General features: G+C 37.0%; 1 protein-coding gene across 1 annotated transcript in view; it reads left to right on the forward strand.

Moving 5' to 3' along the window:
• The window catches only part of NUP153 (nucleoporin 153), a 79268-nt gene extending 59411 nt beyond the window's left edge, over positions 1 to 19857 (forward strand). The window contains exons 15-22 of the mRNA XM_080658281.1: positions 3243 to 3365; positions 5880 to 6497; positions 9424 to 9618; positions 11820 to 12698; positions 15224 to 15583; positions 16472 to 16744; positions 17981 to 18149; positions 18477 to 19857. Of these exons, the coding sequence (XP_080514407.1) occupies positions 3243 to 3365; positions 5880 to 6497; positions 9424 to 9618; positions 11820 to 12698; positions 15224 to 15583; positions 16472 to 16744; positions 17981 to 18149; positions 18477 to 18561 (2702 nt within the window). The 3' untranslated portion in view covers positions 18562 to 19857. The remainder of the gene's footprint in view (positions 1 to 3242; positions 3366 to 5879; positions 6498 to 9423; positions 9619 to 11819; positions 12699 to 15223; positions 15584 to 16471; positions 16745 to 17980; positions 18150 to 18476) is intronic.
• Positions 19858 to 23258: the final 3401 nt, after the last annotated feature.

Raw genomic sequence — 23258 nt, forward strand, 5'->3', positions numbered from 1 at the left:
TTTCTTTCTCATATGGATGTTTCTCTCTCTGTCTCTTTCTCCCCCACCCCCCTTCCTCTATCTCTAAAAAAGAAAAAGAAAAATCCTCAAGTGAGGATTAAAAAAAGAAAAAAAAGAAATGGGCATAATTGAGGGGAGATGATGAATATTCAGATGATTATTTTATTTATTTAAAAAATACTTATTTTTCAACTTCAGTTGACATACAGTATTATATTAGTTTCTGGTATTTAGACATTTATATAACTTATGAAGTGGTCACCCCAATAAATCTAGTACCTAAATGATCTCATACCTTACAATATTACTGACTATAATCCCTTTGCTATACTTTACCTCCCTGTGACTATTTCATTTCCAACAATTTGCACATATTCTCATTCCCTTTTTCACCCATCTTCCCCCCCCCCGCCGCCCCCCCCCGCCCAGTTTGTCAACCATCAAAATGTTCTCTGGCCAAAACCGGTTTGGCTCAGTGGATAGAGCGTCGGCCTGCAGACTGAAGGGTCCCAGGTTCGATTCCGGTCAAGGGCATGTACATTGGTTGCGGGCACATCCCTGGTGGGGGGTGTGCAGGAGGCAGCTGATCGATGTTTCTCTCTCATCGATGTTTCTAGCTCTCTATCCCTCTCCCTTCCTCTCTGGAAAATATCAATAAAATTTAAAAAAAAAAATGTTCTCTGTATCTCAGTTTGTTTCTGTTTTGTTTGATTTTCTGTTCACCCATTGATGGACATTAGGGTTGTTTCCACCTTTTGGCTATTGTAGACAGTGCTGCTGTGAATATGCATGTACATGTATTTGTTTGAACACTGGTTTCAGTATTTTGGGGTATATACCTAGGAATGGAATTGATGTGCCAAATGGTCTTTTGAGGAAACTACAAAGTTGTTTTTCTTAGCAGATAGCTCATTTCACATTCCCACTAGCAGTGTATGAGAGTTCAAATTCTTTACATTTTTACCACACTATTTTTTAAGGTTTTTTATAGCCATCCATTTGCATTCCCATAGTGATTAATGGTGTTGACCCTCTTTTTGATGCTTGATGGCCCTTTACATATGTTCTTGGGAGAAATGTCTAGTCAAGTTCTTAACCATTTTAAAATTGGTTTGTTCTTTTTGCTGAGATGTAAGCATTTTTGTATAGTCTGGATACTGTATCCTTATCAGACATGAGTTATGAGTAATTTCTCCAATTCAGTGGATTGTCTTTTCACCTTTTCTTTTCTTTTCTTTTTTTTTAAATATATTTTATTGATTTTTTACAGAGAGGAAGGGAGAGGGATAGAGAGTTAGAAACATTGATGAGAGAGGAACATCGATCAGCTGCCTCTTGCACACTGGGGATGTGCCCGCAACCAAGGTACATGCCCTTGACCGGAATCGAACCTGGGACCCTTGATTCCGCAGGCTGACGCTCTATCCACTGAGCCAAACCGGTTAGGGCTCACCTTTTCTTAATAATGTCCTTAGATGCACAAAGGTTTTTAATTTTGGTGAAATTAATATTATTTTTCTGCTTGTACTTTTGGTGTCATCTAAGAATCCAAAGAATCCATTGCTAAATCTGTGGTCATGAAGGTATACCTCCTAGGTTTTCTTCTAAGAGTATTATGGGTTTCTTATATTTAGATCATTGATCCATTTTGAATTAAATTTTATTTATAGTGAGAGATATATAGCTAGGCAGGATTTGTTTTGAAACTACTTTTTAACTGACCAACACTCAAGAAGAAAAACCTGGTTATTTATGTTTTATTGTAGAAAATTTCAAACATTCTCCAACGTTGAATGGTAGATTGATTCCCCATATACTCTTCAGCCTTTCGATTTTATGGCCAATCTTGTCTGTCCCTCCTTCCCTCCCTCTTTCCTACCTTTCCCTCTTATACATACAAACACACGTATCCGGTTATTTGGAAACAGTTCCACACATATATATAAACAGAAACGCCCACCTAAAAATATAACCACAAAACTATTATCATACTCAATATACACTGAGTGGCCAGATTATTATGATCTCTGAACGCATAATAATCTGGCCACTCAGTGTATATCCTATATAATAAAAGGCTAATATGCAAATTGTCCCCTCGACCAGGAGTTCGACCATCAGGCAGGCCGGCCAACCGCCTATGTCCCCTTCCCCTGGCTAGACCCCACCCATGCATGAATTCATGCACTGGGCCTCTAATACGCGCACGCGCGCACACACACACACACACACACACACACACACACACACACACAGGCCAGATTATTATACGTTCAGAGATCATAATAATCTGGCCACTCAGTGTATAGATTTCTTAAGTAAAGGGTATGTTCGTTTTGGAACATATAAAAAGTAAAAGCATTAAATAAAAGATACTCATCATTAGCAGCACCATTACTCTTTAGATGGAAACATTCAAAATCTTTTGCACTTGCTTTCAAGAATGATTGTTTTGTGCCTGTGTAGCATTTCATGTCAACATTCTGTAATTTATTTAATTTGCCCCTAATTGAGCATTTATCTATCATCCAGGTTTTCATTGTTGTACCTGAAAGATATTTTCAATCATAGGGTGAATTTCTAGAAATGAAATAATTGCCTTAGTTGAATATTTTTTAAGGTGTTTTTTAATCAGTAGTATAAATTGCTATGTAATTGATTACATATTTCCTGAGGGGTAGCTGCTTGCCCCAGTTGCCATACCTTCTTTTTTTTTTTTAATATTTTTATTGATTTCAGAGAGGAAGAGAGAGGGAAAGAGAGATAGAAACATCAATGACAAGAGAGAATTGATTGGCTGCCTCCTGCATACCCTCACACTGGGAATAGAGCTCGCAACCCGGGGAATGTACCCTGAATCAAACTGTGACCTCATGGTTCATAGGTTGACACTGAGCCACACCAGCTGAGCGCCATATCTTCTTCAATGTTTCAACTTGGTTTTCTTGATTACCAGTGAATTACCAGTAATAATTATAGTTTATATTTTTTGCCCATTTGGAGGAGACAGATGTATAGTGTGGGAAATAGTATTTTTACTTCCTTATAATGGCAGTTTAACTCTGTATTGTTAAGTAATTTTTTCATTATCTTTGAATTTCACACTTTTAAAAATGATATTTTAGAAGTTGATTCAAATGTCTTTGCAAAATCTTTTTAAATGCAAAATGTCTTTGCATTTAACTTGAGTCCAGTGTTTTTTCTAGGCATAATATGTTTTATAATTTAAAAAAATATTACAGCTCAAGATATCACTGCAATGAACAGTACAAGCTGTAAGAAGCCAGATGAAGATTCTGAGGGCCTTTTTAGACCTGCAAAAACCCTGAAAGAAGGAAGTGTCCTAGATGTTCTGAAAAATCCTGGTAAGATAATGGCTGCCCTTGAGATAGTCTAAATTTTTAATTACAAACTCATGATCTTATTTTAATGTCGTTTGTGGTATACTTTAGGCTTTAAGAGAATTATGGCTAATTTGATAGGAGATTGACTTCTGAATATAGATGTAATCAAATGTTACTCTTTTAGGGGAAAGATCTTAGAAACTCTACTTATTTCTCTAGAATTCAAGGATTTTGTACTAAAATGAAATTTGTAAGAGGCAAGTATAGAAGGAGAAAATGAATTGCCTATTAATAGAGATAGGCCAATATTGAATGAAAGTAAATAAACAAACTTGATGATATACTTGGACATTTCTTTCTCATCAGAGTATTGAAACTGCCATGTTGTAGATTATTAATATATATATATATATATATATATATATATATAGTCTCAAAGCCAACAAATGTACTGATTCTAACATATATAAAAGACAGTACTCATTTGAAACAAGATATGAAAGCTAGTATATAATAATTTGAAGGCAACAACTAGAAATCCTCAAAATAGGAATAAGTTTTCAGTTTGAAAATCAAAGAGTATAGTCACAAGTTCAATTGTGATGTGTACTGTAATAATATAAAGGTGTTTATAAGATAACATAGTAGCTCAAAAAGAATTTAAACCCAGCAAAGATGTTCATGTATGATTGAGTAGAAATTTCAAAATAAAGTTGGCTTCTACAACAAGATTTAGAAGGATTAGTTTTATTTAATTAGCTCTCTCATTTTATAGTTGAGTATACTGCCTACAGGAGTCTTAATAATATAGATGATTTTGCACAGTTATGGCAGAACTCCAGAATGTCTGTACTAGAATTAACCAAATAGTTAGGTAAGCGTCAAATTCTTATAGTTTATCTTCTTTAAATTCCACTTTGTATTCATAATGTCCACACCTCCTCCCTTTTAAACTTTTTTTAAATAGCAAGAATTTGGAGGAGATCATATGTTCTTTTGAAGGCGAAATTAAGAAAATTGGAAAAAGTGGAAGGAATAGAAATCTGTAATACTTTGAGGTGGTTACTGTTAAAATTTTGACAACCTTAGTGACTCAAGTTAATCATGAACAAAATGTTGACTACTGGGCATAACTGAAATATGTGGGATTGTTTTGCCATTATGTTAAAAATAGCCCTAGACTGAATTATTTCTTGGTAGCAGTAGGAAATCTAACAACCTTCTTTATCTTCTTCCCCTTGAATTTTCTTTTCCTTTGGTGCTGAAGGCAGGACAAACAGGGTCACTGGGTTTGTTTGTATGAATAAAATAAAAATTAATTTATTTAAAATAAAGGATTGAAATGTCATTCCCACAAGTGAAGTGTAGTTTCAGTGAATCAATTTAATGACCACAGTTTTAGTCTAGTACAAAGACTTAATCTTCCTATTATTCCTTCATGGTTCTACATGAATACATTAGCTGTCTAAATATACCTTCAGAGGTTACAAAAAGGTATACTTACAATGTGATAGGCTCTGAGATTATATTGGAGAGATATTTGAAGCAATTTTGTTTGAATCAGTGTTTAGTAACTTTGCATGGGCCTGTATTTGAGTAGCACGGGCTTGTACTCTATTAGGATTGACTGGATCTTAATAATTTTTGTATTTCTAGGCCTTACCAGATGGTTTGGTACATCTCTATTGGAATTTTATCATTTGTCATTGAATGGTTGCTATTTTAAAGCTCTGTATGAGTTTAGTATAATTAAAAAATAATTTTTACCACTCTGTGGTACTTTGGAGAGGCATCTTCCCAGTGACCATATCTACACAGCTCAGCTGGTTTTTACCGAAAGTAAAGGACACCACAGTAGTGGATTATGACTGGACAAAATTATTTGAAAATTAGATTTTAAAGTCATTGGGTATAGCCAAGGGAACACTTAAAAGGAGAGACAGATGAGGGGGAGAAGGCTATGAATGTAGGTCAGTGTTGCAGGAATGTAGAGTGTAGCAAGACACTCCACAAGACATTGATGACAATAGTATAGATCAATGAATTATTATAATTAAAGCCTTAAGTTAGGTATTGGTTGACTTAAAGTAAATAGAAATTCCTAGAGGAGGAAGGTGATATATTATAAATAAAACATCTGTTGTAGGATTTTAACTAGGTCTAAGTGTCCCTTATTATTTACTAGAGGCTCAATGCATGAAATACGTGCAAGAGTAGGCCTTCCTTCCCCCAGCTGTCAGCACTGGCTTCCCTCTGGCACCCAGGACCTGGGCTTTCCTCACAGCCCCGGCTTCGTCTGGAAGGTCATCCAGAAGGATGTCTAGTCAGTCTAATTAGCATATTACGCTTTTATTATTATAGATGCTATTAATTAATAGTGCTTAGGTGAAAAATCACCTTACGTATTCTATCTTGGATTAAAATAACTCAGCAATAAGGTAAATCTGTTTTCTTCCAGTAATAATATTTCAGTTAATGTTTTGATTAGAAAGCATTCCCTAACTTTTTTTTTTTCCAATTCTCCCTACCCCATAGGTTTCATATCACCGAAGGCAGATTCTCTTGCTGCTATTCCTACCACCACAAGCCCGGTAGTTTATACAAGACCAGCAATAAGTAGCTTTTCTTCTAGTGGAATTGGGTTGGGGGAAAGTTTAAAAGCTGGATCATCATGGCAGTGTGATAGTTGTCTACTCCAGAACAAAGTTACAGACAGCAAGTGTATAGCCTGTCAAGCGACAAAATTGCCACTAAGAGATACTGCTAAACAGACTGGAATTGGGACACCAAGTAAAAGTGGCAAACCAACTCTTTCTGCATCAGGGACAGGTTTTGGAGACAAATTTAAACCAGCAATAGGAACTTGGGATTGTGATACCTGTTTAGTGCACAATAAGCCTGAAGCGATAAAATGTGTAGCTTGTGAAACACCGAAACCTGGAACTGGTGTTAAGCGAGTCCTTACATTGCCAGTGGCTTCAGAAAGTGCTGTCACCGTGGCTGCTTCATCTTCCAGCTGCACTGTGACCACTGGTACCTTAGGATTTGCAGATAAATTCACAAAGCCCAAGAGGTCTTGGGAGTGTCCAGTATGCTGTGTTCCTAATAATCCAGAGGACAATAAATGTGTGTCCTGTATGTCTGAGAAACCAGGTACGTTAATGGCTGTTTGGAATAATTTTGCTTATTATGTTAGTAGAACATTTTAATTCTCTGTAAAACCACTAAGAACAACCTAGAATATTTTAGGTGTTTCAGGTTGAGAATTTTCTCATACGTCTTAACTTTTTAAAGCTATATTGAGATTAAAATGACTTGCTTGGGGCTAGATTTGTATGGTTTCTTATGATAGACTGTGAGTGAATACTTTGATCTCTTCTTTGTATGCAATTTTATCATAAACTTTTTGTTCTTCATGATCCTTTCAAAGTTGACTGTTATAGATGCTGAAAGGTCTTAGAAGGGGGCAGTCTTTCTCAAACCTCTATACAGAATAAAATATTACTTAGTCTCTTTTTCTCTAAGTAAAAGTGAGGATGGCTAGTGGTCATTTCCAGGGAAGACTTTATTAAGGGGTGGACAATATTGCTTTCTGAAAAGGCTGTCGCTGAATGTTCATTGCGATACCTATACCTGTATGCTATCTGCTAGAGTTTGCAATGGTAGTAAGTTACTGAATCATCAGTGAAAAAATTCTAACTTAGCTAGAAAAATGAAGTTAGGTTTGAGATTTTCCTGTTTTTCTGTTCAAATTTTAAAGAGTTAATAAAGATTCACATCTGGAAATGACTCTGCTGTTTTTGTAATATTGTTATATAATTATTTGGTACAGATATATGCTGACATGAATACTAAATAAAACATATGGGTATTTTGGGAATTATACTTGTAGTTTTGTGTCTGCAATGAAAAGCTCTTGAGTTATTAGCCTAAATCTCTGTCTGAATATAAGGGGTGAGCCATAAATCTAATTCCTACTGGATGTCTCCACGAGAATAAGATTTCAAAATCTTCATTCTGAATTAACTTTCTCTTCCCACCTGACACCTCTCCTTCCATATTTTATATATAATAACAAGACCTTGATACAGGCAGGGAACTGAAATTCTGAGTTGATGGGAGAATAAAATTTTGAGTCAGGCAGTGAATTGTTACACATAAACAAAGGAAATTCATGTATTAAAGAATGCTAACTTCATCCTATAAATGAGCCATTATTTTAAGCAGAGGAGTGATGCAGTCAGATTTGTATTTTGATAAATCACTTGGTGGCTTTTTGAAGGATAGAATTGAAGGTGACAAAATTTGGAGACCAAAGGACAGATTAGGAAGGTTTCATCAATAATATAGGCAAAGATAATGGTGATGTGTATTAATGAAATCAAATAAGGATGGGAAGGATATAGAATAACGTGTAATTGAAGACATGATGATTTCAAGCTGTTGAAATTGACTTTCAGATATATGTGAGGCCATTATACTGATAATGGGCCCTCTGGCCTAAAGATACAGATTAGAGTCATTAGCCCATAGTTTTCTAGTAAGTCATGGGAATAAAGGTGATGGAAAGTTAGTGGAGTGAATAGAGAAGATGGTCTAAAAATTGAGCCAATTTAAGGAAGTGGCAGGAATAAAACTTTGGAAGTTAATTTTTTAAAGGAATAACCAGAGGAAAAACATGGCACTGGTTGCTTCTTGGAAGGATGGATTTAAGGGAATAAGTCTCAGTATGAAAGTTCTTATTCAAGCAAACGAGAATAGCAGTAGAAGGGGTCAGAAAAGAGAATGAAAAAGATGTGAGAAATACGTAAGGGAGGAAAAGCCATCTAACCAAGTTAATTAGTTGGATAGTGGAACTACCAACTAAGGAAGAGACCACAGGAATGAAGCACAAAAGTGTGAATTGCAGATAAAGATCAGGAAACTTTTGTTGGTGATTAAAGTTATCAGAGTAGATGAGAACTTGTGAGCAGTGCAATGGACCAATGATGGAACCTCAGGGAGCAGTTTTATTGGCATGATGGAAGAGAACATACCAGTAAGACATCAGATAACTGGGAGAAGTGATGAGAATTGGAGAACATTTAGAGAAGTAGGGATACCAGAATGGATGGCTCACTCAACACAATACAGGGTGGGGCAAAAGTAGGCTTACAGTTGTGAGTACATGAAATAGTTTATTCTTGTATTATTTATTGTATTCTTTTTCATATTAACAACTGTCAAGCTACTTTTGCCCCACCTTGTATTTCTTTATACACTCTGCTTTGCTGAGAGCCATCCTTGCTGTGTAGCCTCCTCTCCCTATAGAACTTGCTAATTCTGCTTAAAGATTTAAATCTCACCTCTGAGGATCCTTCTCCTGCCCCTTATAATTTCTCCTTCGTTGTACTCTTGCATTAAATCATTTATTACTTTTCTTCTTGGTGATGGTGCTACTATGTATTTGTTTTTACTTTTCCCTTTTAAGACTATGAGCACCTTTAGAAGTTAACATTTTATTCATCTTCTATGTTCACAGAGTCCAAGTAAATTATGGTGTTTAATAAATGCCTGTTTAGGCTAGCTTATAACAGAGATGCCATGAACATATAATAGGTGGTGTCAAGTAGAATTGCAAAGTGAATGATAGAACACTTCTATGCAAAAATGATCATTTCAAAGGCAGAGATCTGTGCTTTGAAATCTTGAATTTAATATGGTCTGTGGCTATGTATTTTATATGTTACGATATTGTCTACAATTTTACCTTATGTCTTATAATGCTGTACTGCTTGAAGAAAGTGGACAAGGATTTTTAAGGAAAATTTAGTCCTAGGCTCTGATTTATGAGCATGATTTTTTTTTTTAAACCATGGCTATTCAAACTTGGGGTTAAGGGGTGCTTATCACTAAGCAAGGTGAGTATGAGCTATTCATTTTAAGATTAAATTTTTAACAATGTAAGTTTGTATTTCTGGCATTTTCTCTGTCTTAATAGGAAACATTAATAAAAATTGAACATTTAGACTTAGTGATGTCATTAAGATATTGACATAATGTAAATGAGAATTTCCATGTGTTTCTGCATTGTTTTTAGGAAGTTCAGTACCTGCTTCAAGTAGCAGCACAGTTCCTAGCTCTCTGTCTTCTGGAGGCTGCCTAGGATTAGACAAGTTCAAGAAACCCGAGGGAAGCTGGGACTGTGAAGTGTGCCTAGTGCAGAATAAAGCAGATTCCACCAAATGTGTAGCATGTGAAAGTGCCAGGCCAGGCACAAAATCTGAGTTTAAAGGTAAGGAGTTGATAAAGAGCTTCCTTGTATTGCCATTATAAAGTGAAATACTTGCAAACAGCTTTAGTTTTAAAATTATTCATTCTCTACTTAATGTAAATGAGGTATTGCCCTGGACTTTTAGTTCCATCTATACTAATAAAAGGGTAATATGCTAATTAGACTGGACATCCTTCTGGACAAAGCCACAGTGGCAGGGCCAAGGCAGAGGCAGTTAGGGGCGATCAGGCCGGCAGGGGAGAGCAGTTAGATGGACCAGGCCGGCAGGGGAGAGCAGTTAGGGCGATTAGGTTGGCAGGGTAGAATAGTTAGGCAGTTAGAGGGATCAGGCCGGCAGGGGAGAGCAGTTAAGGGGATCAGGCCAGCGGGGGAGCAGTTAGGGGCATCAGGTAGGCAGGCGACCAGTTAGGAGCCAGATGTGCCGGATTGCGAGAGGGATGTCCAACTGCCAGACATCCCCCAAGGGGTCCTGGATTTGGAGAGGGTGCAGGCCCGGCTGAGGTGGCCTGTCCCCCCGTACCCCCCGTGCATGAATTTTGAATTTTGTGCACCGGGCCTCTAGTCTGTCTCTGAATTAGTGTAAGGTTGAATTATTTGCTGGTCAGCAGTGAGATCTTTTCTGCAGCTGGGTAAATGATCTGTATTTTATTATTGAGTCTGAGAGAGTTTTAGCTTTTTAACTGTTAACAACCCTTTGGCATCTAGATAAATTTCCTTTTATTTGACTGGCAATTTATACCCCTGGAACCTTATTAGAAGTAATCCAGACTTGGGCTTTGATTGTCCCAGAAAAATAACTCTCAATATTTGTTATATAAATATAAAGGAAGAACCTCTCAAAGTAATCTGGAGGCCGGATTTTTCACGTCTTCATATTTCTGTATGAATTATTTCATACGAGACACTTCCTAGTCAAAATTTTGAGAAATGCTTTCAGATCACTGCTATTCAGTCCATTTTAGTTTCTTCTGTAGCTGATACCTCATGGCTTCTTTTCCATATTCTCTACTTGTAATACAGTAGTTGCCATACCTTTAAATGTGTCCCTTTGAGGCAGAGGTGATAACTAATATGGTTTTTGGGACCTTTATTTTTAGCTTTCTGTGTAATATTAGCTTAAGGTATCTTAGAGACCATGTGGATAGCCATTTGCTTTTGAGATTCTGATACAGTTTTTCAGTTATGATTTTTAGGGGAAGAAAATAGGGTGGGTAATCATTAAATGTGGAAATCTGAAGATGAGGGCTTGTAAACTGTGGCTGTCATTTGTCTTTATTTACATATGGGTAAGCAGAGTAATGGATAAATATCTTAGACCCTTTAATATTTCCTTTTTGAGGCCAATCGGTCAAGCATTCCATTTCTCATTTATTCGTTACAGGAAAGCATTATGAAATCAAGACTTTGATCTTGTCAATACAGTATTGTTTATCTTTTTAAATATTGTTTCCACTGATGTATTCTGATTCTTTGATGCTAAATTTTTTTTTAATGCTTGAGTAAATAACACATTCATAAGACTTAAAAATCAAATTATGACAAGATTCACAGTGAAAAATCTATCTCGTTCCCATTGGCTTATTTTTCATCTTTCCTATCCTACCAGTCAAAAAGCTATGGTTAGTCTTATTACTCTTTCAAAGTTTCTTTATGCACATCATAAGAAAATATACTCTGATTCTGTATATCCTTATCTCTTTACCTTGTTTGATTAAGTGCCTACTGCCTCTGTGCTTCCTTGATTTTTATCACATATTAGCTTGGACATACATTTGTTCTTCATTCACAGCTTCCCAGATTGCATATGGCATTTTGTATGTCACTGAGTTTAATTTGTCTTTTAAAAAATGACACAGCTGTAGAAATTACTAAGAGGATATGTGTTTGTAATTTTTCGGTAAATATTGACAAAATGCCTCTTATAACTTTGTGCTAATTTACACATCCACCTGCAATGTATAAAGTGTCTGTTATTCCTAGTAATACTGTTTTATCAAACTTGTCAAATCTCTGTAGGATTGGAAATAAAGGTCTCATGCTGAATTTTTGGCAATTTGGTCTATGTTTGCTGCCATTGCTAATATTCTTCAAAGTAGTCCTTTTCAGAGTTATTCCCATGTCCCTTTGGTTTTTAAGGTTTGCATTTTGTTTGAGTGGATAACATTAACTCAGTGTCTTTTTGGTGTCTTTTATTTTTGAAGGCTTTGGCACATCCTCCTCATCTTCAAATCCAGCATCCTCATCCTTCAAATTTGGTATACCGTCATCTTCTGAGCCTTCTCAGACTTTACCAAGCACTGGAAATTTTAAATTTGGAGATCAAGGAGGCTTTAAAATAGGTATGTCATCAGATTCTGGGTCTTTAAACCCTATGAGTGAAGGCTTCAAATTTTCTAAACCAGTAGGAGATTTTAAATTTGGAGTTTCATCTGATTCTAAACCAGAAGAAGTTAAAAAGGACAGTAAGAATGATAATAATTTTAAGTTTGGACTTTCTTCCGGTTTAAGCAATCCAGCTTCTTTAGCTCCATTTCAGTTTGGGATGACTAATCTTGGGCAGCAAGAAAAGAAAGAGGAATTGCCTAAAGCTTCATCTACAGGCTTTAGTTTTGGTACGGGTGTTACTAACCCTACTCCTGCTGCTGCTAACACTGTGGTGACCTCTGAGAACAAGAGTAGCTTCAGCTTTGGAACTATCGAAACCAAGAGTATCTCAGTGGCTCCTTTCCCGTGTAAGACATCAGAAGCGAAAAAAGAAGAAATGCCTGCCACCAAAGGAGGGTTCCCTTTTGGCAATATGGAACCTGCCCCTCTGCCATCTGCCACATTGTTTGCTTTGGGAAGGACAGAAGAGAAGCAAGAGCCTGTCACTTCTACTTCTCTTGTGTTTGGGAAGAAAGCTGACAATGAAGAGCCAAAGTGTCAACCAGTGTTTTCCTTTGGGAATTCAGAGCAAACCAAAGATGAGAGTTCTTCAAAGTCGACCTTTAGTTTCAGTATGGCAAAACCATCTGAGAAGGAGTCTGAGCAGCCAGCAAAGGCCACTTTTGCTTTTGGAGCTCAAACCAGTACTACAGCTGGTAAGTATTAAACATTTTCTTTTACAAGGTGTCTTTGATATCTCAGAAAGGCAAGGAATGGTTTATACTAAACATATGTGCGAGAGACTAGTAACAGAACTCTTAGGAAAGGAGCCTAGGATTTTCAGCTTTAATTTCTCCAATCCCTCATGATTTTAATGATCTACTGATCTGATTTTGAGAAATACAGTTCTAATGGAAAGCCCACAATATTGCACATTTGTTTGTGTCTTTCTCCCTTCTGTGAGCTTTATAATCAGAGTTGGCATATACTATTCAGGAAAATAGGCATTCTTTCTTATGCACATGAATATTTTCTAACTAATGAAATTTTTATATGTAGACCTTTACTTACAAATAGAGATAACCAGTCATTATCAGCACGTAAAGGAAAATAGACAAATATAATTAGTCTCAGAAATGGAGGCAATTATGAAAACTTAAAGTTTGAAGAAAAAAATGAAATAGCATTTTAAAATGTTAATGAAACAAAATCATTTTATGGACTGAGGAGCAGAAAAAACATAGGCGGTAATCAGGTTAGTGAACTGGACTTTTTCAGGGCATGGTGCAAAAGTACAGAGAAATTGATCCAAAGTAGATTCACAAGTGCCATTGGAATAAGAATGCTTAGAAGATGAGGGAACTGTCAGATAAGTGGTAGAAGAAAATTTCCTAGATGTAAAGAGAGACATTGGTCTTAAAAATGGAAGTAGTCCACTCATTGACAAAAGCCAGTAAAATTTTAAGACACCAAGCCAAAATCCTGAATGCTTTCAGAGAGAGGGAAAAGCTGTTTGCCACAAATAAAGTTATCAGATTAGCATCAGACTTCCATTTTGTAACATCAGATGCTAAAAACAGGGCGGTGTTCTCAAAGTGAAAATGGGCTTTGAACCTAGAATTCTGTAACCAGCCAAATTTCATCAAACATAAGGGCAAAATATAGATGTTTTCAGATAAGCAGAGAATCAAGTTGAACACCCATGTACATTTTGCAATAATAAATTGGAAACACAATCAAAATAAAAATTAAACCTAAAAAATAGTATGAATACAACAAATAGATGTGAGGTTTTTTTATGTATTGAATTTTTACTTGGAAATTTAAAAACACCCTTTAAAGAAAATAAAAGCTAAATTATATATTATTTGGAAAGGAATAAAAATGAGATAGTGTTTAACCAAATTTAATCATGGGCTCTCTATACCAACCTTTTGGTCCTCATGGACCACCGGTGGTCCGCAGACCACCGGTTGGCGACCGCTGCTCTATACTGTTTCTATTGAAATAGACCTCTTAACCCTCCTATATATTGACTTGAAAGTGAGCTAAAATGTTATCTCCATTTTCCTAACCCATGCTAATGCCCTTACAATAAAGTGACCAGCCATGTCTAGTAGACAATATTGAAACAGACATTATTGGAAAAGTTTCCAAAAAAAGTCTTCAATAAGGTGGTTGGGATTCAGGATCATCATATAAAAGTCAATAGCTTTCCTCCAAAATCAGCAATAAAGTGTTGGACAACATATTTCATTTGTATTTTCTAACATTTTAAATTTTTATTTTATAAAAGCTACAGAACCTGTTACATGCTAACATAATAAAAACATATTTGATACTTGTTCCTGAGTGAGAATATTTCTCTCCCTCCCAGCCCCAACCCCCAATATAATTTCAGTTCTTAGAGGAATTGTTGTGGATCTTGAAGTTTATATAGAAGGAAAATGTACAAAAAATTTTGGGGAGAAGGGCAGGCACACAGATATGTTTGCCTTACTAAATATCAAACCATACTGTCAAGCTATAATAATTAAATCAGTTTAGTAACAGTAACTAAATTTAATATGTCATAAAGGTGAGCAAAGGATGCACTAGTCAATAAATGCTGCAGGAAAATTAGCTATCATTTGGTTAAATTGAAGTTTTAATCCTGCTAACATAAATTGCAAATCATATTTGTAAAAGTAAATATGATTCAGGTATCTTCCACTGTCTGAATTTGTTATCCAGTATCTATACAGTTAGATCTGGATATAAAGCATATTTTTATTAATCTGAACGATGAATATTTTAAGACAAAATCTATAAGAAAAAAGATGAATATATTTGACTACAGCAAAATTTAATATAACAGATAGGCATGCACATTTGATGAATAAATTTATATACACATATATAGTATATTATTTTAAATATTTTTATTGATTTCAGAGAGGAAGGGAGAGGGAGAGAGAAACATCAGTGAGGAGAGAGAATCATTGATTGGCTGCCTCCTTCACACCCCCCACTGGGGCTCAAGTCTGCAACCTGAGCCTGTGCCCTTGAACAGAATCGAGCCCACGACCCTTCAGTCCACAGGCCGATGCTCTATCCACTGAGCCAAACCGGCTAGGGCACAAATGAATCTATATTAAAAATTTCTGTTTTCTAATGACTTCTGAGATTGTAGGATAGAAAAAAATGCTTTCTGTGATTACTTGTTCTTAAAAATTTTTGTTTCTTAATTTCTGTCATACAGATCAAGGTGGAGCAAAGCCAGTTTTTAGTTTCTTGAACAACAATTCCTCTAATTCAAGTACACCAGCCACTTCAGCTGGTGGCAGCATATTTGGTAGTTCCACCTCTTCATCCAGTGCACCAGTGGGTGCCTTTGTGTTTGGACAGGCCAACAATCCCGTGAGCAGCTCTGCCTTTGGTAACCCTGCTGAATCCAGTACATCTCAACAATCTTTGCTGTTTCCTCAAGAGAGCAAACCAGCAACCACATCCAGCTCGGGTACAGCTGTTACCCCATTTGTCTTTGGTCCAGGAGCCAGCAGTAATAATACTGCAACCTCTGGTTTTAACTTTGGAGCTACAACCACATCTAGCTCTTCAGGTACTTCTAAAAAAGAACAAAAACCCATATGTGTACTTGGATTGGCCTTAATTATGAGTATATCAACTCTTAGAAATTAATATGGCAGCTTATTACAAAATGGCATGGGCGCCTTTACCTATTCTATACTTGGGATGTTGTAGTTATTCACTATGTGGTGTAATGTACATCTTGTGTTTAATTTTAACATAATTAACTCTTGGGAGCAGTTTTTCTAATTTCAGCAAGAGTGTTTAGTTTTTGCAAGTAAGTAACCAGACCTGGGATTATTTTATGAGACACTAGTCCTCATTGTGCAGTGTGTACATGATACAACATTAGCTGATTTCTGCATTTGGTAAATTTCTGATGGGGTTAGTTGTTGTCTTCGATATATTCCATCTAAAATTTTTTGACTATGAAGGTGGGGAGTTTCGTTAATAGTTTTTTTGTTGTTGTTGTTGTTATTTTTTTGTTAATCCTCACCCAACACCTTTTCCATTGATTTTTAAAGAGAGTGGTAGGGAGGAGGGGGAGAGACAGAGAGACACATCAATCGGTTGCCTATTGTATGAGTCCCTGCCGGGATCGAGCCTGCAACTGAAGTACGTGCTTTTGACAGGAATCGAACCCGAGACCCTTCAGTCTAAGGGCCAATGTTCTATCCACTGAGCCAAACCGGCTAGGGTGAAGTTTTTGTTTATGTAGATTCTATATAGTCTTACTAAACAATGGTAAAGAGATTTGCATTCTTAACAATTCTTACAATCATTATTCAAAATTTGGTGGGATTTTTTCCAGCAAGGTAAGAATCTGAAAGGAAGCTTGGAATTTGCTTTTGGCTTCTTAGAGATTTCTTGAATTATCTCTAGCTATCCTGGTGATTTACATAATTCTTTGGTCCTATAGGATGCTCCTTTGTGTTTGGCACTGGACCTTCAGCACCATCTGCCAGTCCAGCATTTGGTGCTAACCAGACCCCAACATTTGGACAAAGTCAAGGTGCCAGCCAGCCAAATCCCCCAGGCTTTGGATCTATATCATCTTCAGCAGCTTTATTTTCTGCTGGCTCTCAGCCTGCACCACCTACTTTTGGGACAGTGTCAAGCAGTAGCCAGCCTCCTGTGTTTGGACAGCAGCCTGGTCAGTCTGCATTTGGCTCTGGAACAGCTCCGAATTCCAGTGAGTGTGTGTACTAGTTATGTACTTCGTATCTGTACTTAGGTTTAATATGTCTTACATGTGATATTTTTCTTTGAACTTTGAAACATGCATGCCTTTTTTAAATTGTCTGTCATACTCAGTAGCCTAGAGAAGTGTATGTTTAGTCTTACCTATAAACCACACTCCCAACTTTGGCACATTAAGCATTTTTTAACTCTTTGAATTAGATATTGGATTCATTACATCCCATTTCTCCCCTTCTGGATTTTGGGGCATTCTAGCCTAGATTTTAACTGTTGTGTTTTCTAATTCTCTTTGTGATTAGATTTACTTCAGGAATTTATTCCTCAGCTCTAGTACTCTTCCTGGGACAGTCCAGCCGAATTGTCTCATGACACTTCCTATTTGATGACACAAACCTTTTCACTTGTATATTTAAATAAATGTTTCTGTGTTTGTTCTTTTAATATAGTTAATCACATGTATTATACAGGGTGGGGCATTGTTATTAATTAATTGTGTTACTTTCCATACGAACATTTGCCCCACCCTGTAATGACATATACAGTGACACTGTACAGTTAGATTAATATCTGAGTATGCAAATGCCACATGGTCTACTGGGATTATTCCTACACAAAATTTTGTTTTCTCTGGCATTAATGATTCCCTCTTCGTTAATGATTCCCTCTTTTCATAGATCTCGTCTCGATACTTTTAAGCACATTGGCTGTTTTTCAGGATCTGAAAGAAGTTTCCCAGAATTTTCTAAACTGCTCCTCCCACCAGGCTTTCTAGAGAGGCTTGCTATTTAACTGAGGTCTTGGGGATCCTTTTTACCAGTTATCTTGGAGATTCCCTGTAGCTTCTTCTTAAAAAGCATCTCTTTCCTTGGTGTCATTGTCTTCCCACTTCCATGTTTTGATAGAGCAGACATTCCAGTGATTTTTTTTTTTAAGTACTCAGAGAAGAAAATTTTGAGACCAAACATTTCTGGAAGGATCATTATTTTGCTCCCATGTTTGGTAAGATTTTTGGTTGAATATAGGTTTGGATTGGAAAGCATTTTGATAATTTTGAAGGCATTTCTCCATTGTGGACTTTCTGAAGATCCACAGTGGAGAAAATACTCGGTTTTCTTTAAGTGGTCATAAGAGAGCTTAACCCTTTACTGTATTTTGCATTAAAGGGCAGAGTCATTTCTAGAAAAACTATCATTTTTACCTTAATGTTTTTTTGCTTCAACTATTATAGGTTCAGTTTTCCAGTTTGGCAGCAGCACTACAAATTTCAATTTCACAAACAACAATCCATCAGGAGTATTCAAATTTGGTGCGAATCCGAGCACACCTGCAGCCCCAGCCCAGCCTTCTGGCTCAGGGGGCTTCCCATTTAATCAGCCGTCAGCTTCATTTACAGTGGGGTAAGAGACTTTTTGTTGAAATGGAGAATTTATCATGGTAAGGATGTGTGCTTGTGCATGAATGTATGTGTGTTCTGTTGTTAAAATCACCAACGTGCAGTGTAGTTCAGGTAAAGGCAAGTATGTTCTGTAATATCAATTTACCATATTATAGTTTGGGAGGATCTGAAAAAAAGAGCAGAGTGTGTATGTGTCCTGTGCGGCAGGAAATATGTTTACTTGAACAATGTCTCTTTCCCCCCCTTGTCACTGGTCACATTTAGAGTTATATTATGACTCTAAAATTTTGAGCATCATGTCACATTTTGAAGTTTTTATTTTTCACAGGTCAAATGGGAAAAATATGTTCTCTTCTTCTGGAACTTCAGTTTCTGGTCGCAAGATAAAGACTGCTGTTAGACGCAGGAAATAAATATTGCAGTGGTGTTTTACACAAGTTTTAACAAAAGCTGGTGTCCTGCTTTTAGATACTGGATTGTACTACATGCTGGAGTTACCTGAAGTCAATCTGCCTAAGGACTTCTTTGATTTTGGAATTTTCCTCTTTCTTTCTTTACAAAAGCCCTGCCCTCACCTCTCGCCACGCCCTTTAAAAATAAATAATAGACTGATGACTGATTCTTCAGCGAAAATATTTTATGATCCAGCAAATTATTCACTGATTTGGCTTAGGCTGGCTGAATTCAGGAATGGAGCCCGCTCAGTGAATGGCTTTGTATAGAACCTCTTCGTCTGCACCATTATGTGCGTTGATATGCGTTTATGGAACGCATTGATATTGTAATTATATCTGAGGAATTCTGTATAGATTAGAGGATGTTGAAATGAATGATTTCTATGCTGAGTTTGTGCTGGTGTATGTGTGAAGTGAGTGAGTTGGGTGTATTGTGTACTAAAATTTTCTGATAGAGGAAGCCTGATTAAAGAATGGTCCATACTAAGGACTTGTTAGATCTAGTTCCTTCTCCACTTAATAATTATATGCTATTTCTATATTTTCATTCTTCTATCACCTGTCTTGCCTTTTCCATTATTTTATTATGAAACTTGTGTAAATACAATTTTGTTTCTGTACTTTTTGGCATAACATAAATCTGTGAACTTGAAATTTTAATTTTGTGTTAGAATTTTTTGTTGTTGTTTGTTTAGTCTTGTCTCAGATTTTATTATGTAAATCCCATTATTCAAAGTTGCCTAAATCCATTTGGAAATCTTAAAAAAAAAATTGGGGATTCTTAAAGTGAATTTATTGGCTTTTCTGATCCAGTTTTGTTTGGACCAAAAACCAGTATTGTACAAAGTATTAAGCATATATTTTTATATATTTACTGAAATGGACTGTGGTGACTTTGGATAATAAGGAAAAGTTTAATATTAAAGCCATGTTTATTACAGTATAATTAACATGTTAAACCATGGGATAAATGCCATCAATAAAAAATTGTGAAATTCTTTTTGTTCTAGTGTTAACTCTGGAAGGGAACCTTTTTATAAAGGTTAATTAATAATGGTCAGTTAGAAGATAAACTTCAGAGAATGCTTTTAAGTGATTTGGATAACTCCTAAGTCATTGGGAAAGTGTCTGAATTTACAACATATTGAAGGTACCTGCTTTTTTTGTCTGGTGCTAGGAATTATGCCTACTTTGCATATAAATTGACGTACCTTTTTAAAAGTTGGAAATAAACACACAGTCATTTTTGTTTGTACTTGTATCTTCCTTGATAGGTGACTAGACACAGGTTTTTGATGGAGTTCTTGGAGATACATGGCCCCAGCAGCCCACAAAAACTTCAGTGGTCCTTTTGTGTAACTTTTTAAAAATTACTTTAGCGATTTTTTTTAAACTGGATTTCTTTTCTGTGGTCCATAAAAGAGCTGGGTGGAGACGAGGTAGTGATGGTGGCAGACAACATTTGGTAATTTTATTCTTCAGTTTGAATGCACAATTATATTGTGCTGACTTTTATTTTGCTGAACTTGTGGTTGGAATGCAAACTCAGAACTTTAAAAATGTTTTAGGTTTTTGGTGTTATTTATAATGAAAAGATAATTTTTCATACTAAAAATATATTAGGCCATCATCAAATGCTGGTTTGGGGGTAGAAATTTCGTATTATAATACACATTTGATATGGATCTGTGATGGTGAAGGTTAGAAGAAGTAAACTGGAAATTTGTAGTTTCACTGCTGAGAAGTTAATGCCTGACTAAATTGCAGGTTCATGCATTCTCAGCCATTCTTTAGGCCCATATGGATGGGAATATTAGGCATTCTGCTGTGCTAGAAAGGTTTTCTTTTACTTAGTACCTTTTTTATTTTTTAAACAAGTGACTGAAAGCCATGAAGTGGCTTTGCTTAAAAATGAAATCATCTGCCTCCCCCCTCTCCCCCCCCCCCCCCACTCAACTGAACTGAAGTATACAGGGCTTGGAACTTGTTTTTTCCATCTCAGTGGTTGAAATTCTCAGGCTGCTTATGGCAACTTGAGTACATTCATGGTAGCAGCTGTAATTTCCAACCTGTCCCTATTCAAGCTCAGCAGAGGTATCTCCTTATCAGACTGGCTCAGGCTATAGAACCACTTCTGATGCACTCCCTGTGGCTATGATAGCTTATATGCTCCATACATAAGTAAAAATTGGGAGCTGCTTGTGGAAAGCGGGGGCGGGGGTAACATGACAACACAATATTGGCCCACTTTTCATGCTGGACCAATGAGGAATTGTGTGGGGTTTTTTTGTTGTTGTTGTTTGTTTTTTAAATATGTTCTTATCGATTTTAGAGAGAGGGAGGGGGGTGAGAAACATTGATCTGCTGACTCCTACTGTGCCCTGACCTGGAATCGAGCCTGCATCCTCTCAGTACATGGACGAAGCCCATCCGACTAAGTCACACCAGCCATGTTGAGGAGGAATTGTTTTTAACTGAAAACAATCTCTGAAGAGAGAAAAGCCTTATGTAGAAAGATTGAATAATCAGGTTTGTTTATATAATTTGGTCAGTAGTTCTCACTGAATGTACATCAATGTAACTTGTGTCAAATGTATATTCTAGGACCTCCTCCTCAGAGATTAATTCACTGGGTATGGGCAGAGTCCAGAAATCTGCATCATTAAATAAGCACCTGGAGGACTTGCCACTTTAAGTACAGGGTGGTTTTGAGTAATTTATGATTTCAGGCATTAAGAAAATTCAGACAATGGGAAAATTTGTCTTTAAGCTAGCTGCTTATTTTTTCTTCATCCTCATCCGAGGATATAGAGAGAAACACAGATGTGAGAAACATCGATTGGTTGCCTGTCATACGCACTCTGACCAGGGATTAAACCTGCAACCTAAGTATGTTCCCTCACCGGGAATTGAACCTGCCACCTTTTGGTGTATGGGATGATGTGCCAACTAACTGAGCCACCCAGCTGCTTATTATTTGCTAGAAATTCTCCCCTGAAATTGTGTTAAGATTTTATTTGAAATAAAAGTGGTGGACTAATTTTAACAATTTATAATCAAGCTTTAAACTTTCTGGTTTAGCCTGGGAAGAATTTGTATTTGCTGTAATTAGTACAGTCATGCGTTACTTGACCCCAGATACAGTGAACAATTTGTCACTAGGCAATTTCATCATTGAGCAAACATCATGTAGTGCATTTACACAAATCGAGATGGTATAGCCTACTCTACACCGTGGCTGTTGCTCCAAGGCTACAAACTTGTTACTGTATTGAATACTGTAGGCAGTTGTAATGCATCCTGATATAACATTATAATGGCTATCTCATTACTAGGCAATGGGAATTTTTCAGTTCCATTATCTTAGGGGACCACTTTTGTACATTTGGTTCATTGTTGACCAAAACATCATTAGGCAGGACATGACTCCATGTCATTTCCTGGGCCTGTTTATCAAGTTTGAAACTCAATGGAAATTTTACAAAGGCTAGCCTGTGTGTTTAATGGAAATTGACAAATTTGGTATAGTAAAAATGAAGAAATGGGTGTGTTGGGTCCAGCTACACACAGCTGCAGTATGACCATGGCAGTGCCTTTATTTCCTTAGTAGGGTCCCTAGGCCTGGCCAGCAATCAGGGCTGATCTGTGGGGCGATTAGGGACCCCCCACTCCCACCCCCACTGGCACCCACCTTGCCAGCATGGCGCCACCTGCTTGCCGACCTGGCCACCCGTTGCCGCCGCTTGCTTCTCAGTGGGGCAACTGTCAGGGCGATCAGGGGGCCCCCTGCTGGCACCCACCTTGGCTGGCCTAGGGCAGCTCCTGCGTTGAGCATCTGCCCCCTGGTGGTCAGTGCACGTCATAGCTACTGGTCGTTCCACCATTTGGTTGATTTACATATTAGGCTTTTATTATATAGGATAATACAGGCAACTTTAAAAAAATAGATTTTTTTACAGAGGAAGGGAGAGGGATAGTGTTAGAAACATCAATGAGAGACATCCATCAGCTGCCTCCTACACACCCCCTACTGGGGATGTGCCCGCAACCAAGGTACATGCCCTTGACCCGAATCGAACCTGGGACCCTTCAGTCCGCAGGCCGATGCTCTATCCACTGAGCCAAACCAGGTTAAGGCCAGGAAACTTTCATAAACTTACCTCAGAAGTACTCTAGTTCCATGATGGGCTGGGCTCAGACCAGGCCATAAAGCTACATTTGAGTTTATCCTTCATTATCTTTGCCCTTGAAGAACTTGTTTTGTGTTCTGTCCTCTAGATTTGTAAAGATTAGAACAGGAAATACTTGTGAGATCAGAACTAGGTTTAAATTGCCCAGCCGACTCACTTATTAGCTATGTGACTTGAATTTCTGGTTCCTCATGTGTATGGGTCCTTACTATGTTGCATGATAATTGAAATGATTAACCACTTTAAGACAGGAAAGTTTAACATTAAGCCTAAGATCTATGGGCAACTTTTGAATGATTTGTTAAGATAATATGGTCCAAAAATGGGTGATTTTGGTAGTCCTCTATTTCTGAAAGCATTCTAGTTGACTGCTGTGGCCACTATGAAGGCAGAAAGCTGTATTTGGAAGGAAGTTCTCCCTTTGCAGATTCTAAAACCTCAAAAAACAGGCAAAATACAAAATCA

Source organism: Plecotus auritus, assembly GCF_963455305.1.
Source record: "Plecotus auritus genome assembly, chromosome: 2".
Taxonomy (NCBI): domain Eukaryota; kingdom Metazoa; phylum Chordata; class Mammalia; order Chiroptera; family Vespertilionidae; genus Plecotus; species Plecotus auritus.